General features: G+C 38.1%; 1 protein-coding gene across 11 annotated transcripts in view; it reads right to left on the reverse strand.

The window, feature by feature from the left end:
• SLC10A7 (solute carrier family 10 member 7) overlaps window positions 1-19,773 on the reverse strand; it is a 143,679-nt gene that overhangs the window by 81,121 nt on the left and 42,785 nt on the right. For 8 of the 11 annotated variants that reach the window (XM_042049409.1, XM_042049408.1, XM_042049405.1 and 5 more), the window contains exon 5: window positions 15,807-15,845. The exons of the other annotated variants lie outside the window; for them this stretch is intronic. In XM_042049409.1, coding sequence (XP_041905343.1) covers window positions 15,807-15,845 — 39 coding nt within the window. The remainder of the gene's footprint in view (window positions 1-15,806; window positions 15,846-19,773) is intronic. 11 annotated transcript variants of the gene reach the window in all.

Genomic DNA, 19,773 nt, shown 5'->3' on the forward strand with positions numbered 1-19,773 from the left:
CATGTGAATGTACCTATATGAATTCAGAAATAAAAAAGAGTGAAAAATTATATCTGCTGAAGTGAAATTAACTGAACAGAAATTCTCTGTGGCAATACTTCAGCAGCTTCACCGAGTCAGCCTATCAGTTGTGAAGGCTGGGGGATGGAAGGAGAGATATTGCATAAAGTGAAAATACAAGTCTTCTCTTATAAAAGTCAATACATCATCTTAACTTAGAAAAAAATGGTCCCTAAACATCCGTAACTACAATCAGTAATTGTCATTAAAAGCTCTCATTATATAGAGTAGGTGTAATTAGAGCATCTTGCCCGCACAGGGTGCAGCACACAGAGAATGCTGGAAGGATTCATAAATTAGTGCCAAATCAGTCTCATTCCCAGCTACCACACAATCGGCTGTAAACCAGAAAAATTGTATTTACACACATTAAGGCAAAGCCCACTGGCCTCTACAAAATTAGCCTAAACATGAAATGCAGTTATTTGAGGGACTCCCTATTTCATTATGTGTCTCAGGAATAAAGGATAAAGTTTGCCATCAATAATGCTGAACATATCTGCTGAACCCCGCAGATTCCAGGGCATTAATAATTTAAACTCTTATGGGAATTTTGTCATGGTGGAGATAGGACTTGTCTGCAAACGGAGCTCAGGGGATGTTCAATATGATCTATTCTAGTATACACACACAATTGCTACATTTATCATGATGCAGAGGAAAATGGTTCCTTCTTAAGGACTTCAGGAATGTTTCTTCTGTAATTTACACAACAAAAACTCCAAGCATTTCTAATAATAATAAAAAAAAAATCACAGCTTCTATATTGTTGTAAGAATTACACTGAAAGGCTTCTTTTCTCCCCCCTCTATCACTTGTGCATGTACAGTGCTGTTTTCAACACATTATAGAACAGGATGGGAAGAAAGGAATCCAGCTCCTGAGAGTAATGTTGTCTATGCAAGATGCTACTGCCAGCACAGATAGTGCATGAGATTACAGCCTAAGAAATAAAGCTGTACGACTCAAATATTTATACTGGTGCAAAGCTAATAGCTCTGTATGTAACACAGTCAGCTATGTGCATAACTACTGGGTGCCAGAGCAAAAATCCCCTTTTGCACATGTCAGTGAAAAGCATGGAAAGAACACACCCCTTTGAAGTGCTCATGGTATTTGTGTAATATTAATTATAATTACAATTATAATTGCAAGAGTAAATTCGGGCATTCCTGCAAGTAGCTAATCTAAGGTAATTCTAGGTATGGGCACATTCACACTGTAACAACTGGATTTGTGTTCCAGTATAGCATAGCCATTTGCCACACTTTTGTTCTAGAATCAAAGTAAGCTCAAAAAAGCTTCAAAATTAGATAAGAAAAACCTTCCTTTCACAAGCAAGCCCTAATTCTTAGACTACAATTTGCAGAAAAAACTTCAAAAACATTTCTGTCCACATGCTTTTAATGTGCCCACATTGTATCTTCACTATGCCAGGCATGCACAACCTGATGTGCACCACAGTTCCTGAGTGGCAGAAGGACAAATGTTCCCCTACAAAGCTCAGGCACTAGAAGCTAGTGCAGGAAAACACCTCAAAATAATTGCTAAATTTGCTAAATTTGCTATATTTCCATTGAAATAATATGAATATATAGGTGATCAGAAAGAATCTTAATGGCACAAGGAATGCCTCAGCGTCTCAGTCCAGCTGATTAGCTCTTCGCCATGATTTAAGACAGTCCCTGTAAAATCTGGAAGACAGCATCCAAATCCTCTACAAGATTATTGCCTGATTGCCCATGAAAACTGAGCTCTGAGTTCAGTTCAAAAATTTATCATGTAATGTCATAAACCAATTATTTTTCTATTGGGATATTTGTAAACAGAATCAGTCTGGAAAATGTAATTGAAAAGTTTTTCACTGTAGCAGCTTTTACTTGATGCTAACACCCTGAAGAGCTATGTTCCCATCTCAGCATAAACAAGTTATGCTAGTACTGGCTCTCAAATCGTTATTTGGATGAGGCTTCCTGTGTTTCTGATAAAAAAGGAAGAAACCATGGGAGCAAGAACAACAGATAGGCAGAGGATGTGGGGCAGTGGTACAGAGGAAATAAATCTGCAGGACATTTGAGGTGCATGCACCCTCCTGCTGAAACGGGAGCCACCCCAGGTAGGGGCTGCCTCAGGACAACCCCAGTCCAGCCTGAGCCAGAACTTGCTGTTCTTCCTTCTGCATGGAAGCCAGCACAATCCAGGCCCTCCCCAGAGATCTGCCCATCCTCTCTTGCTTATCCAGTGGGTCATCTTAATTTAGTCCTCCTGCTCTCCAGGGCTCTCCTGTCCCAAAATCCTGCTTTGTCACAAACCTCTTTTTAATCTGCTTGGACGTTTCAGTGCTTGACTGAGCTCTCATATCTGATGGATCACCCCCTTGCTAGTTCTCCAAAGAGAAAGAAAATTCTTACTCTGACAGGGCTTTAAGAAATCCATGACCCAAGTATGTTACCAAAACCTTAACTGGACAGCCTAGGGACAGCAAGTACCCCTGCAGAAAAACATACACCTGTAAGTCCAAATGTGTATCTCACTATTCCAGGGTGTTTGAACAGCTTTATGAAACAGATTGATAAAATCGTAGTGGTTTTTTTCTATCAGCCATGGCCCTTTACTGCTCCTATAGGAAAGCACAGTAATTATTTGGAAGAGGCTGTAGAGGGTTTTTAACAGCTTATAAAATAATACCAACAGCAAATAAAACAAATTATACCTCCTCCCACATATTACAGACTCTATCATTTTCTGTGTATTATTTGATAACACTGGCTTGGGATGTTCTCAATACAAGTTCAGCTGGCACTGGACTGTGCAGTTGTCTGAATTAGCATAACAATTTTAATCCCAAGAGTTAAGAGAAATCAGATTGAAAAATAAAAAAGGATCCAGCATAATGCTTTGTAAGCATTTATGGTGCAATAATTATGCCACAGCTTGATGTAGTAGGACTCCCATAACATATTTTTCCAAATGCCATTGGAGTGACATATCCCATTTCGACAGACTTTTATGAATGAGGGGAGGAACAGCCCTCCACTAACTCTGCTTCTGCTACTGAGATGATAGTAATGATGAAATTCTATTTTAGTTCTCTGACTTGAATACATATACACACTGACTGGATTTTGAAACTGCAAGACAAAATAGCAGATGGGCCAGCTTTGCTGGGAAACCCACACTGTAATTAGGAAGGGAAGGGGGAAGAGGAAAAAAGAAAAAGCATGCAGCAAACCCATATTTACACTTTTATTAACTGAGTGACTAAACCAGGCAGTAAGGCAGTACTCTATAAATATTAGGCTTCATCTAGATTTTATTATTTTGCAAGCTGTTTGTGTTACAGTGATGCTCTTAGCTTGTATTTTAACTACCTACTAAAAATATGAAAAGCAATAGTAATAAATATATTTTATACATGAGTTCATGTAACAGTTCTTTGTTGGGGACACTACAGAGTCTATAAAATGAATCTGTAGTCTTTTGCTCTGCATTAATTGGCCTGCAAAGTAAGGAAGATGGATAGAAGCTGTTTCTCAAAGTCAATGACCACAAAAACCCTGACCAAAATGCTATACACGAGCTAAGGCTACAGTAAAATTGACACTGTTGTTTTGCCAAATGCTTCATTGTAGTGCATTATCTGTGTTACAAATGCACCAAGTGGCCTTTCTAGGGACTGTATACAACTTCATATGATTTTGCACCCCATTGTAGGGAACTCGATTCTGTAGCAGATCATAATGTACAATGATCACCACTGAAGGAACAAAAGCATGTGTCTCTAAGCACCAGTTATCAGAAATAAGAAACTAAGCTATGTCTATGGAAAACAGTGCAACCTCTGGGATTTATTTTTTCTTATAAAAAAAAAATAAACTAGATGCATGTAAAATACTTAGAACCATTTGTAGCCCTTTCAAATTTCTAAATACTGGTTTGCCAGCTGCATGCTATTTCCCAGGATGCACTGGACAGACACTTGAATATCTGTTTCGCTTATTAAAACCAACCTTTCACAACAACATACAGAACATTTACAGACCATGGACTAGTTCCTCCAGTCAGAGCAGAACTGCTGCCAATACAAATACCATGCCCCATGAGCTGATGGACAAAACAGTATTGTCTATGCAAAAAAACCCCAAACCAAAACAAAATTAAAGGAGCAGTTCTTGCACAACAGCATACTTTCAGCACCAGCAGATCCAGGAACTACTTAAGAAATAAATCCTGCAAAAGCTCTCCTTCCCTCGCAATCATTTGAGGTGATGGAGGACAGCACCATGTCCCTGTTGCTGTCCCCCCTGCTAGCCAGATACTGGGCTATTGTGGGGATCCCACCACACTCTTCTAACAGCAGTCCAGAGTGAGAACAACACTGACTGTCCATCGTGCTGAGCAAAAGCCTCAGTACTGCTCCTTACTTTAAGAGACTCTGTCTTCCAATCCACTTCCTATTTTAATTTGTCCAAGAATTAGACCTCTTACAGATTGATTACTAGCTCCAGGCACCTGATAAGTCATGGCAAAATTAAATTCACAGTCTAGTACAGTTTATTAGCAGGTTACTGAGCTGTTAGAAGAAAACACCCTCACTACTCCTCTCCCAATGCCTTCCTCCCATGCTTCACACCACCCACACAAGAAGGCACCTGTACATCATGGAGCATAATGTCTACACAAAGCCTGTGAAGTCCAAAAAAGACTGACCTGCAAATTAACACCTTATGTCACTTTGTGTGGAAGGACCAGATTCAGATTTCCCAGTGTCTGCAGATTTGTACAGCAACACTACTAACTTTCAGTCTCCTTCCTTTATAGAAATTGCATTTACCCACAACTTTGTATTTGCACTGCATGTGCCTGTAAAACACCTAACTGGCAAATAAACCTACACTGTGCATTTATCTACCTGCATTACGTATTCTCTTTCCAAGCAAAACTCACACAAGGCTGCAAATTCTGTCAGCTGGTCATCACGTAATATTAAAAAGATTACAGGGGAAAAAAAAATCATAAATGCACAAGGACCTTCTCCCTAAACTGCTGCACTATCTCACACAATAAAATCAATAATTTAACTAGCTGAAACTTCACATGTGCAGGGCACTGCAAGTAGACCAGTGGCATTTTCACTTCAAATTTATATAGTCTTTAGTCAGTGTACTTAATCTGCATTTCTAACACCTGCTTCAGTTGGCTGTGAAGTGCAATGTTATCTATAAAATTTTCTTTCATCTTTGTACTGTCCATCTAACAAAAAAATTTTATGATGGTGGATAATTATTTGACTTTTAAAAGGATATGAAACTTTTCACATGTTTTTTGATCACTGCTTGAAAGACATGCTCATATATTTGACATTTCATTTTATTAAAAGGTTTGAGTTTTTCAAAAACCCTGGCTTTCCCATTATTCATGTTATCTAATCCTATGTAATATAGGTCTACTTCAAATAGTTAACATTTGCTTTCCATATAGTAGTAAAAATGTGGTTAAGAAAGCAGACCACAATTAAGCAATGAGGTCCGACAAGGTGTGCATTTTCAGGCTACCAGTGCTTTCCTCAAATGCACCAGGAGGAAGAAGCCAGAATGACTTTTCCACTCAGGTGGGCACCATTGCTGGCACTGTATCTACCACAGTACAAGGTGATGTGGAAAGAATATGAAGAGGGGGTGAAACCATGTGCAGCTTTCATCTAGTGGATTTATGTCAGGAAAAAAGCTGTTCCCAGTCATGTACAGTCTCAGCCAAGTTAACCACTAGAAGAATAAAGGTATCCAAGGAAAGTGTCCCATCTTGAGCTTTTAGTACACTGGTTGAAAGAATATGAAAATCCCTTCTCCATATATTAACATACAAAATTATCTATTTGACATGGTCACCTAACTCAGATACAAGTGAAAATAATTCTTTTTATTGGGAAGTAAAAAATGGCAAGTTTTCAAACATTCCACCCCTTGTACAGCACACTGGGTTTATCATAGATAAAGTCAGATGATTGTCCAGTCTGATCTTCCACCAGCTCTCAGGGAAAAGACATCACATACCCTTCCCTGCAACAAGTTACGCTGAAGTGACCAAGGAGGTACCATCAGAAAATAATTTAGAAAATGAATTTTGTCATACAAGCTTTTTTAGGAAGAAATAGAAACAACAACTAAACAATTTACTTACCATTATATGAAAGTAATCAGGAGTAGATGGGTGGAGAATTGGAATGAAGGTGGAAGAAATAAGATGCTGGGAAGTGCATTTGCTCATATTTCATGCCAGAAAAGTGATAAACTGTATAAGCAAGCCTGCGTCTCAAGGAATTACCTCCAAGATGGTTTGGATTTTGCTGGGGTGCTGTTTTGGAGTGCTTTTGTTGTTGGACATAGTTGCTTATTTTTTGTTTTTTCATGACATTAAAATGAAAACTCTAAGCCTGAATAGACAGAACAGTGTTAAAAGAAGCCAAGTAATGACTGATCATAAGTTAAAACAGTTCCCTCCCTCCTTCATAATCACTGGTCTTTTCCAGTGTGTGCCATTAAGATTAAAAGCTGAGAGCTGTTTTGATACCTGGAAAGAAGATAAGGCAAAATAATAATGAAGGGGGCCTTTCTGCAACAACACAAGTACAGCTATTAAAATAAACCAGAATTCATGAACTACTCCTGTCTCATACTGAAGGGTCATGATAGTTTCCCAAAACTGGCTTTAAAAAGGGCAACAACAAATAACAAACACAGATTTCCAAAGGAAACTCCAGTTTTATAACCATGCCTTACTTGCTAGTTGAGCTAAAGACTTTGTGAGAGCTTTTGACCTAACCTCTGGCACCTCCACTAAGACAGTATTTGTCACCCTGACAGCAAGGGGAATGATTTCCAGGCCCTCAACTTAGAGTAATAATGACATCCCTCTTGTTTTCACCCCTAGAGACGGTGGACTGCTGAGTTTTGAACAGGCTCTGTTCAGTCAGATAGAGAAGAACCACAGGAAAAAAATCCAGGCAGAGATTTAACCTGTTCTGGGCCAAAAATCACACAGCTTAATAAATTAATGTGTTTAGAATATTTTTCCTCCCACAAAGAGGCAAGTAAAGGTGAAAGAAGGCTTGTATAGAACTTGTATAGAATGCAGCACTGGTATTGCTGTTTATATTACATGCTAGAACTCAACTCTGGCTAGCTACTGAATCCACAGATGGACAGAGAAGGAAAAAGAGCTCCACGCTCCCTGATGGATTAGTGTAGGTGACTGCTCAGCACACCAGCTTGTGTTTTACAGCACACATACACAGATGCTGGGTGAAACACCTCCTTGCAGCAGCACTAGTTCAAAGTGCTAATCAGGCACAAGACAGGGGCTTAAATACCCCTGTTCCCAAGGAAGTGATGATTTCTCTCCACTCTCTCTCACCCCACACACACTTTTCCTATGCAGGTGACTAAAAGCTGCAGCACAGAGGAAAGAACATTGCTCCATTTCAATCAGAAACTAAAACTTTGGGGGAGAACATTAACAGCAGATTCTAAAAACATTTTCATTTCCTTTTGATGAATTTTTTAAAAGTGAGGGAGAAAATTACATATTTTGTGCATTTCCAAATCTGTCTGCAGGGAACATTTACCCTTAAATCAGGCCAAATGACTACATGTTTGTGTACAACCACAGCCCTAGAGGAATGCAGAGGCATGCTTCTTCTACTATTAAAAGATACTACAGAGAGGGCAAAATGAAAACCAAATTCTCTTTCACAATGCCTTCTCAATTTTTCCTTGATGCACCAACCTACCTAGCATAGAGAACCAATAAATTCAAACATTTGGTTCCCACAGACACAAGTAAATTTTTGCAAGAATTTTATACCTCTTGATTTACAAATAAACTGTTCAAAGTTTTGTAGGTGTACATTTTCATCTTTTTAAAAAAAGCACATGTTTATCCAAGTAGTTGTCAGAAACAAATAAAGCAGCTTTTCAATGCAAACATTTTTTTAAAACTAATTTTAAGTGATGTGACACTGTTCCATGATACAAAGTCCAGTGACTTAACAAGAAGTCAAGCACCTTGATCTTACTTTATAATAGAACAGGTGATATTTCTTTCTGTTAATTTCACTTTCTTTATTTTGGAGTGAAAAAACAGGAAACTATTCTAAAACAGAAGCCAAAAAACCATCACAAACTAAAACCAGGACCTTTCAACATTATGATATGCACACAATTACACCCTGGGACAATTGTTTGTTTTTATTTGTGGTTTTTGGTTTGGTTTTATTTCAGGTTCTGACCAATAACCACAGTAAGCAAAACCAGGGGAAAAAAGCCCAAAAGAAACATATTCTTTTGACAAAAATGCTGTTTTTACACTACAGAGGACAAGGACAAATCTTGTTAATTATGACATAAGTAATCTTAGACAAACTGATTTTATGCTAAAACTGTGTATCAGCACAGATTTGCTTTACATACTAATCCAACAAACCACCTGATTATAGAATACTAAACAAATACATTTCTTTCTCTAGATGTTCTCCAAATGATAGTTACCAAAGACAGACACTTTTGATTCAGTAATTCATTAGCTTACACTTGAAATGGAATCAAGCTTTTTATAAATTTCCAGTATTCAGTCTCCATTAACAAGAGAGATGACTTCACCACAGTCACAGAGGCACTTTAATTTCCAGTTTCCCCACACTATATGATCAGAAGTAAAAGACCAGATCACAAAGTTTAAGGTACTTTGAATGCCCAGTCTTGGGTTGCAAAACTTCTTTCCCTTCTACGTTGCAATTCCTAAGTGACAACTGGACTGGAAGAACAAAGCTGCTTCAACTCTCACGCTACCTTTCCTGAGTTCTGCCTCTGAATTTTTTCCAGCAAGATCCACTTTTACTGCTTGTTTTACTAACTCAAGAAATGCCAGTGGCACATATATCCTCAGCTCTCTCTTTTCCTAAGAGCCTGCTAATCCATGGAAACAGTAAAGAGGGGGGCAGGATTCAATCTACTGTCTCAAAAGCCATCACCAAGTACCATGCCAAGCAAGCGCACTAGATGGGGTTGCTGACCAAAAAAAGAAGGTGCAAGAAAAAAATCCTACCTGTTTGCTGTCATATAAGGAAGTGGAAAAAGCAGAATATCCAAATATATTTATCTTCAGAAAGGTAGCAGTTAATTATCTTTTGGCCACAAAGATAATACAAAGAGATGTATTTAATGGCCTACTTATCGCTATCTTTAAACAAACTTTTTTTGGCAGAACTGACTGCTTAAGTCCCATAAGACCATGCAAGATGAATTAAATGATCAGTAGCAAAAGCTAATGGGAAAACTAAGAAAGCCCTGAGACCAGCTACAGCCCTCATAAGTTCTACGCATTTGACAGCTAACGGTTTCATTTTTTGTTATTATGTAGATTTCAAGGCATTTTCCTCTTGGCCACTGTAAAAAAAAATACAGGGACTAATCATTGGCCTTCTAGAGGACATTTTGTTTTAGACCTTGACTGCACACTTTCTCTCCTCTTGGTTACTGGTACCTACCCTCCTTCTCTGTAACATTTCAAAGATAACCAACAGCAGTGCTGTTATTTGTTAACTGGTTCTCTGTGCTGCCAGGATCTGCAAATCCCTACTGACTTAATTGGTCTTTTCAGACCAACTGTGTCGTCAGTGACACCACACAGTGGGTGTTACAATACTCAGATTTCCAGTTATCCCTCTACCCGATTTCTCTCAATCCCTTGGGAGCAAGATCCCGTTTACTTCTCTTTGAGTATTGCACCTTTATATGTACTCCTTTTTTTTTGTTGATTAAAGGAGTTCAGCAGTAGTCATAGACAGGCAGGTTTTTTTTTTTTATTATTTTGTAAAAAATTCTACATCTCATTCTAGCTGATGCCCACTCTGTCCAAAGTTTGGCTTTGGGAGGGGAAGAGAAGATCAATAAAGGAATACTGGGAATGGTGAACATGCCTAGCAATCCCTCAAAATAATCATGTGTGTCAAGGCTCTTTTTTTAAGCCCATGCTAAGGGGTCTTTTTCACAGGGAGCTTTGTTATTCTGCCTTGCTTGTGCCAAAATAGTACAAACTAACTCAAATTTAGGTATTAAACTGAGCATGCTATACACTGGAACTTTACATAGTAAGAGTGAAGGCCTACATGCTTTGAAAAGTCACTCGGCAAACTTGGAAACAATGATGCCCAAGCTTACTTTGAGATTTCAGCTCCAGCTAGCAGAAATCAAAATAAGGATGTTAAATAACAAGAGATCCCAGCATCAGCCATGAAATAAGTTACAGTAAGGCAACCTAAGTGGCTCCCAAGATTATTTAAATTCCATGGAATATAAACTCTTCCTGCTTGGTTCATAATGTCTGGCCCAAACACTTGCTGCTGCTGAGGTCTGCTATCCCCTCCCACACATGCAAAAAACAATCCTTCAAGAATGAAGTGCCTTCCCAAGTGGCTGATTAAGAGGGAGAACTTGCTCAGGACTTGGAGAGTTACCCTGATCAAATTCGGAGCACAGACCAGCAGCACCACTGTACTGCTCACAGAGGAAGAGGAGACCACTTCCAAGAGTGTGGTTGCTCACCATAAAGCAGCTCCACTTTGAAATTAAACAAGACTAAATCCAGAATTCAGCACCTGTTGTGAACAGACTTCCTGGCAAGATTTCCTTGTAAACAGCTAGCACAGTAAAAAGGGAATCCCAGATGACTGCTCTGCCCCTTTTCATACTGCAAAGACACAATTAAGAGGGAACAAAGGGGTATACAAACATTTGCCTGATTTTAGAAAAATATTTACAATGTTTGTACTAGAAATACTTAAGTCAGATAAGGATATTTGTCCTAGAAATAACTAAGATTAAAAAAGTGGTAATAAAAAAAGCCCCAAATAAACCTAAATCATTCAACATCCATTAAGGTAAAATAAAGCAAATAAATTCAGCCAATTGGTTATTTCCATATGGTTGGATTTCTTTAAATAGTAATGAAATCATTGCTAAAAAATCCATTGTTATTAAAATAAAAAAGTTGGCTCAGCCTACCGAAATTAGATTTGTAAGTTGCTGGTCATTCTCATAATTAAATCTGTGTCACAGATTTGCAAGAAAAATGGACACTATGACTAATGCATTTACTTGCAGCACTAGTGCTGTCAGGCTGTGTAAATCATTATGCCTGCTAAAGCAGACTAGATAAGAATTCCATACATTTTCATTAACCAACTAAGCTGGGTGTATATGTGAGAAGCTAACATTATTCTCTGCTAGCTTTAGCTTGAATTTGGAAGACAATGTAAATAAAAACACTAGCCTTGATTTGATGAACAACGTGGCTGCTCCAAAAATTATTTGAGCTTTTTGAACGACATGACCCAGCTCTGTCCCCTCTGAGAGATGGTCAGATAAAAGAACAAACCCATACATACTTAGTTTGGACAAAGGACATTAATGCAACAATGGGCATCTGAAATGTGCCTTATTGCATCTATTATGTTGCAATAGAGAAAGAAAAGCTAATCCAAGACAGCGTTGGAGGAAGTCTTAACCAAAGCTTTGCTGTTTTCTCAGGAGCACAATGGTCACCAGAGCAGAGTCCCCTGAATCCTCTCTTTTCCTCTTGATTCCCTGTCACCACAGACCTTCAGATCTTGGTTACAGTTCTTTGTTTAAGGTGAAGCTGATGGCTGCTGCTTTCACACTAACTGTTCATAACCCCAAGGCACTGAAAAATCAGCCTACACTGACTCACACCACAGGCTGGATATTCTCATGGGTTTCCCAGCCCATGGTCTCAAGCAGAAAGGGGATTAATAAGAGGTAGAAAGATTAGACAAGCCTGGTCTAGTCTAGTAGTGCAGAGCATTTTGTGAGGACATGGTGCTCTGGAAGTCCGTCTCCCACACTGTCACTGCAAACTGAGTGCAGCTCTCAGCCAAGCCTGTCTCCAGCGCAGGAACAGCCTCAGTTACAGGTATGCCCTGGTGGACAAAGCCAAAGGAGCTGAATGGCTCAGGCAAACACCATGAACAATCATCAGCACATGTGTTGCAGTCTCCTGCCTATTGCTCTGTGATTTGGATATTTGCAAGTATTTCTCTTCTTTTAGAAGGAGAACAGAAATGCTTAGGAAGCATGGCAATGCATACAACATTAAGAATGTCAGTAGACCTATACTTATCATCCTAGGCAATTTCTTTGGCCTTTAGGTGCAAAAGTATCCTCTGCTACAAGTGGAAGCAACTAAGACTGTGCTTTATCTCAGCATCTTGGCATATGCATGCAACCTTGTGATAACCAACCACCCTGTATCAGTAAAATGCTATCAGATTACATTAAAACCCCATTAAGAGGAAAAACTGAAATCACTTCTTATGTTCCACAATTATTGTAAACCAAACTGCTTAAACGAGGGGAGGAGATAATGATATTAACTACCCAACTCAGAGCAATCCTCTGTGGTATGAGTCTAAATATTCTCTTGGCTGAAATTTATGTAAATTGAATTCATCTATCGTTAGTTATTACTAACCTAGCTATATAAAAACACTTTTTTGTAACAATTATTTTTTTCAAACACTGTGTTTTAATTAGATCTGGGACGTTATTAACTTAGTCAATAAAATAATGTAAATATGTACAGTATCATTCCATGCATTGCTTTGTCTGCATGTTTATAGGAATATGGGTTTTGGTGGAGTTGAAAAAGAATTACTTCGTGGCTGGCTGACAGTTTTTGTAAATCTCTTTACCAGTGAAAACACTCCCAGGTCCTTAATCTAAGTGCATTTCTGCTCATCAAGATATTTTTGGCATTTCTACACTTTGTGCATCACAAGATGTTCCCTTTTATCTGAATAAGCTCATCTCAGTATCATTCTAATACTATACTGAGTATTTTCCTGCAGACATTTTGTTCCACAACTTACTTTCATTTAGCTTCTCAAGCATTATTTCTTAGTCTTAAGGGGGGAAAAAAAAAGGATGGGCGCAGGAAGGAGAGTAAACAGCACTGCACATCTTTCAGCCCTTCTAAATCACACAGGCACTGGCCCACAGGGCATAGTCTGAAAAGAGAAAACACTGTCCTGGCTTTGTCAGAGCTACACAGCAAGTGCCACAACCTGCCCATGTGCTGTATGTGGTAAAACAAGGAACATATGAAAAATTTCAGCCTTGTCGAGGTCAGAGCCTTCCCAATTATCTCCAGGACACGTGTAACTATAAAGGTTTTGTCACAAAGGTATATAACTCCATCTAAGCCTGTCCACATACAGCTCATCACTAGACACTCCGAAGAGAAATACAGAAGTGATTTAGGTTCATCATGAATTGAAGATACAGGACATAGTTTCTCCACCCGTAGCCAAATCCGTAAGTTAGGCACCAATATAAACTGATGGATTCCCAAAACCACCACCAGGACCTTCCATTATCTTCTCAGAAACAGACCAATTATTTTTACATTTTATAGAACAGTCTTGACTTCAAACGAGTGTATATATATATATATGTGTATATATATATGTATATATATATATACACACACACATTATATACACGTGTTTATTGCTTTGCCAGTTTTTCAACAGCAAACTTTTCTTTGTAAGTGACCACACACATGCCAGTGCTCCACATCTGGAGCCACTCAATTCAAGGTCATGTAGACCTACACCCCTGTGAACCTACTCGAAAACAACTCTGCCTACTAACTACTGTCCCTGGCCTACTACCACATTTCAGTCACAAGGTTTATCCTATCAACTTCATAACTGGAAAAGTTGCTAAGAGCAAAGCACTCAGTAAACATATTTGTGATTTGTTTTCTGTCATACACATATATTCCCCACATAATCATGCTTTTGAAGTAGAATTACCACAACAAGTGTTTAAATGTGTGGATATATTTGTAATTTAATAGTAACCAGTGTCTTTACTGTCTTATTCTAAAATAATCAGTAATTAGAAAAAATCAGCTATGGCTTCATTTTAGCTGATGTTCAATATTTTTGAAAAGTCTTTCCAGGGAATTTTTTTAATAATGTTTACTGCAATCCTGCTCCAACATTTCCAAAAAGACCTGAAGGGAACAAAAAGTGAAATGAGGTAATTACATGTAAGCAGAACTTTCCAATGATCATGAACTAAGATCAAAACCAAAATTAGGCGTATTACATGAAGACAAAAAATAACTCAGCTTCTTCAGCTCAGATTTCTTCAAAGAGCTGAAAACAGCTACTAGAAATTGAAAATAAGTCTCTGTCGCTTTACTAAGAGCCAGCATTGTAGTCAGACGCAGTGGAGCCTAAACTCTTATTTGAAGCCAGAAGACATCTCCGAATGTCAGCTGAACTGAGCCTTTGGGTATTCTCAGAAACCTCTTGAACTAAAAGCTGGAGACAGCAAAGAAACCAGGAGCTTGTGCCAAACAACAGGAGAAAATATCACGCACACAGAGACTTTAGAGTTTTTCCAGCACTTCCATAGTTTGAGGCAGGCCCAGGGAAGGAGGACATGACAGGTGACAAAAAGGACAAGTACTTGGGAACTGATATTTTAAATACAAGTGGTCATCTCTACCCCAAAAAACTTACATCCACCCTCCTAACTTTAACCTAGTCCCTCAAAAAAGCAGCAGCACAACACAACTTCAAAATGCCCTGTGACTTTACCTCTTGGTAGTAGAGCTTTATGTACTTAAAACTCCTAAACACCAGCTTTTCATACAAAAAAAAAAAAAAAAAAAACCAAAAAAAACCAAGAAACCAAACCATGAATAAAAAGTGAGTTATTTTGTACTCGCAGTTTTGATTTTAATTTCCTAATTTGAATTCTTTTGTCATTCATTCATTTTACACATCACAGTCCTTCTGGGGACAGAAGACTGGAATCACAAACACATACTTCCAAACATGCATAAACTTTAGTAAGAACAAATTCAATTATTAGCTGCCTAAATAAATAAAACAATCAGTCACAGTAGTTTGCCAACATACAAAATAATTTTTTACTTAATATTCATTAGTATTTCTCTAAACAACACATCAGTAAAAGAAATCTATCCTTCCTTTCTTCATAAATATATTTAGTGTTCTTTACAGTGTCCTTTCCAAATGTTTTTAGACCATCAGGACCACAAATACTGCTTTTGCTTTTTAAAGAAACAGTTATATTTCCAGCTGGATTGATTGCTTTCCCATAGCTAGCTATTTTAGTGTGTTCCTCAGAGACATCGAGTGGCTCCACTGACAGTAAAATATGCCAAACAAATGACAAGTCACTGAGTAAATTAGCATCTACTCTCTGATCAGCTGGGTCATGTTTTCTTTGCAAAATCCATGGCCTCTTGATAGAAAATAATGAGTATTTGATGGGCCTTATTAGAAGAATCAATATATTGATGCCCATGTCTGAAACATCTGCATAATAATAGATTCTGTTAACCCATTAAGGAGAAAATTAAGATGTGTTTACACATTATTAATTTACCACGAGCAGAGACAATTTGCTCACTACCTTTATTCACTACCTTTCTCAAGAGTTTAACAAAAAGAAAAGAAATTGCAGTATCTGTATTTAAGGGAATAGTGACATAAACTGAAAGATGATTCAAATTTTTCCATCTGAATGGCAAAATTCCACCAAAAATAATGTGAAAAAAAACAAACACACCAGTGATACTGTTAAAAATGAGACTATTAAAGCACTTGCTATGAATACTGTGTTACTTACCAAAAAACTTCCAAAAGCAGAATTAAATATAGCAGCTGCCTAGAGAGGAAAAAAAAGGATAAATATCACCAATAGTAAAATAGCTCCAATGCAAGAATAAAATGTTCTTCCCCCACCCAACAAGCTATTAGATTCTCCAAAGACACACATACACAGAGACCATTAGCCAGTTAGCCACTGCTTTAAAAATTGCCAGTCGCCTGTAACTTATGAAGACTGATGGATTCTGGTTTATGCATTCATAAATAACGTGCTGAAATGGACAAAAGCAGGAGGAGACGAAAACTCTTGCCGATAGACTGAAGAGGAATATCCACAAGAACTAAGAATATTACACAGAAGCTTGGTCTCACTGCTCATGCTCTAAGTTGCCAGGAACATTTTTATATACTGACCTATTAACTAAAATAAACATAATCTGATGTAACTAAAATGCTGCATTTTCATACACTTTTAACAATTTTAATGAAATAGTGATCTGGTAAATAAACTACTTTAATAGCTCATCGTAATAAAGTATTGACAGAGAGTATTTCCTGTAGTTTGACCAACAAATTTAAAATAGGAATAACAAAAATCCCAACCAAAAAAAACCCCACAATAACCCCATACTTCTGAGGCCAAAATGTCATTACTTTTCACTCCATAGTCTTTTAAAATAAGAAAATAAACAATTTTGATAATGACTTTAGAAGTGTTTGTGCTTACCTAAATATCCAGGAAATATAAGGTAGCAGTATTATTTCTTAATACGAACTCATTAAATTCCAGGAAGTTAAAACTTGAGTCTTGCATAGCTTTCCCCAATTACCAAGAAAGAACAGAAACTCTTGTATGGCAGCCAGTCTGATGAAAAGCCACACAGCAAAGGTAAGAGGAAAGGGAAGAGGGAAATCTACCATTTATGTGCCGATTTAGAGTCAAATTAAACACCCTGGACACTTCCAGCCACAGATTAATAACAAGAGGCTGCTAGTGAGTTGAGGAAGTTTGAATAAAGTCCAAAATCAGGGTAGGAGCAGTAGCTGAACCTGCCTTCTGCTCCATAAGAGGATGCAATGAAAATGAATGGGTAATGAGATCCTTGGCTCTAGAGAGCTTAGCTTTCTTATTCAAGTTCATAATTAATTCAAAGCTTTGATAATTTCATTAGATTCCTCCTCTGCTGGCCCTATCAATAAAAGATGGCACTGGACCACAGCTCCTCAGTGGCCCAAATACAGAAACAAATGCAGACTGGGAAACCTTTGCTGACTTGCTTACTAACAGGGACAATGGCATATGGCACTCCATGTTGTGGAGGGAGCATCTGAATAGATACAGCTAAATAAAACATTATAGTTGACAGTTGTAAACTACAGTAACATATTTTAACACCTCTTTCTCATCAGCATTTCTTTTTTGAACATTAAAAAAAAAAAAAAAAGAGGCACAAGTCCAAACAGCTTCTCTTGCCAGAGATCATAGCTGAAAGGAAGCATGAGTAGTATCAACAATTCTTCAACAAGTGTCAATTAAATCAGGATTTTTTACTTGTATTTGAAGCTGTGCAACTGATACTTTCATGTAGCAAGGCAAAGACACATTACACGCATCCAGAGAAACCTAGAGCATGGCTACCCATCCTGATTTGGGGATCATCTAGAGATATGGCATTATTTTACTTAAAAGAGGCTGCAATTCCACTTCCAGGAGAAATTCTGCACCTGGAAAGGTGTTAAGGAGAGATACTAGATGGTGATATTTTGGCCATTAACAAACTTCTTTTATTCATTCCTAATCCATCTGGAAGATTTCTGGGTTTTTAAAATATTCTCAAGTATATAATAGGGACTAAGACAACAATCTTGGACAATATTTATTCTTCAATTATTTAGCCAGACATGTGCAAAAGTCATATTTCACAACCAGTTCATGGGTACACTAGTTTACAGTTTTTAAATCCCTTTCTCTGGAGTGTCAGAAATTATCCATAGCAGATGATGAAACACTCATTACAGGCAAAAGAAGAGGGGAAAAAAAAAAATCAGGAAGATTGCAAATTAAAGTACAATCATCCAGATTATTTGCCTCAGTGAGGGAGGACTTACATATGTCAATTACTCTACCTGCAGTTTTCTTGGTAAACATTTCCCCTGCAAAATAAACTTACAAGTAATTTCTTGTCATACTTACAAATCTGGGGCTTATATTTGCGATTCTGGTTCAGTTTAAACAAACTGGCAGTAAACTGAATCAACTGCTCCAATTTGTAATTAAACATACCTAGTAGCATGACCCGGTAGAATTTAAACACTTTCATGCTTCCAACTCCCTTCTATCAAAGGGATACATACCTCACAGGGCATTGTCAAAATTAATTCATTCCTTAAAAAGCACTCTGAAATCCTTAGAGGGATGATACAAATAAACATTAGTGCTGACACACGATACAGCCAGGCTCTTCATTTTCTATTTGAAACATTTATTAGTCACTATTACTGCATCACTCTTTTTTAGAGTTTGCTCTTTTTGTGCTGCAACAGATATCAGAATATCCGTGGTCAGCTTAAATGAAACAATAAAGCATGAAAACATTTAGATGTCTTTATCATACTCCAAGTTCAGATTTGCATGTGTTTGCAAACCATACATTGCATTTATGGTTAGCACGAGGGGAGAGCTCTCTATGCAATCCCTAGTAAAGTCCTTTCAAAAGGTAAGTGCATAGCCATGTATTGAAATGTAAGGTCAGACCACATTCAAAGGTACTGACAACTAGACAAATGTTCCAAGTTTTTATCAACTCAGAGACATGACTGAAAGTCACTGCCAAGACTCTTAACAGGGCAAGTACAGAAGAGCACGGACAGCATCACTTGAGTTAACAACTGTACATATTAGCTCTACTAAACAACCAATTCACTTATTATTAGGCAGGTACAATTTCAGTCAGCTCTATATGGCACTGGGCTCGAGGGAATGCTCTTGTGGTCTACATTTCCAGGGAGAATTCCAAATGAGAAGTGATTGGGCCACCTCCAAAGGACACCTGTCTGGCAGCACTTGGCAGAAACCTTCCTCTTCTCATACCCCAGTCTAGCACAAAGCTTCAGCCCTCCATCTCTCACCTTTTATCCTGGAATAGATGTATGGAAAACACTGCTAAGATTTCTACAGTGACAGCAACAAGATCCAAGACAGTCCTCCTGGCAACAAAGGCTAGTAAAAGACAAAGCCTAGAAGAAAAAGGCAAAGCTAAGCTACAACCAAGGGGCTGAGCATTTCCCCCCAGGTGTGAACCAAAATGGGCAAGTACTTCTATTTGTGGCAAGTATCCACAGCATTCAAAAGCACATGTGACCGGGCAGCAGATCAAACAAGTGCGTTTAGAATTCACAGAACACATTCTGAACTTTTTTCACTGCTTTTTTTTGGTACCAAACTAAACTACCTTGGAATTTATTAGACTAGATATTGTTTTGATAATAATGGAGCCAAACTATGTTAAATAACAGGAAAAAATACCCCAGCCACATTTGGAACACCTAGGTCAAACACCAGCATTTTATCATTATCGGCACAATTTCAAAGAAATTGTTACACGCAGCTAAACTGGGACTTCACTCCAGAGTACAGGCAAACAGCAGTGCCTCACAGCTTTGTATGTGCATCATAAAAAAAAGGAAGAGATTTTCTCACCAGTGTGTATATATTGCTTCAATACTAACACATTTGATTCTCAAGTGTCATTTGGCAGCCTTTAGGGAGACAACCTTCCTAGATGTACTTAAGCCTATGCTTACCCCCAGGCACCCCACAGCAGGGAAAGCACATGCTATGGACACCAGGGCCTGTCTGGCCCCAAGTCATCCCTGCTCTGAGAAAAGGACATTCCAGGGTCAAGGCCACAGATGCGGAGTAATGAAATCAAATAGTCAGAACATCCTGGAAGGAAGCAGCCTGGGCATCATATAGAGCTGCTCCG

This window comes from Corvus kubaryi, unplaced genomic scaffold (genome assembly GCF_017639235.1).
Source record: "Corvus kubaryi isolate FWS band 111438036 unplaced genomic scaffold, C.kubaryi_AGA036_p1.0 71, whole genome shotgun sequence".
Lineage (NCBI taxonomy): Eukaryota > Metazoa > Chordata > Aves > Passeriformes > Corvidae > Corvus > Corvus kubaryi.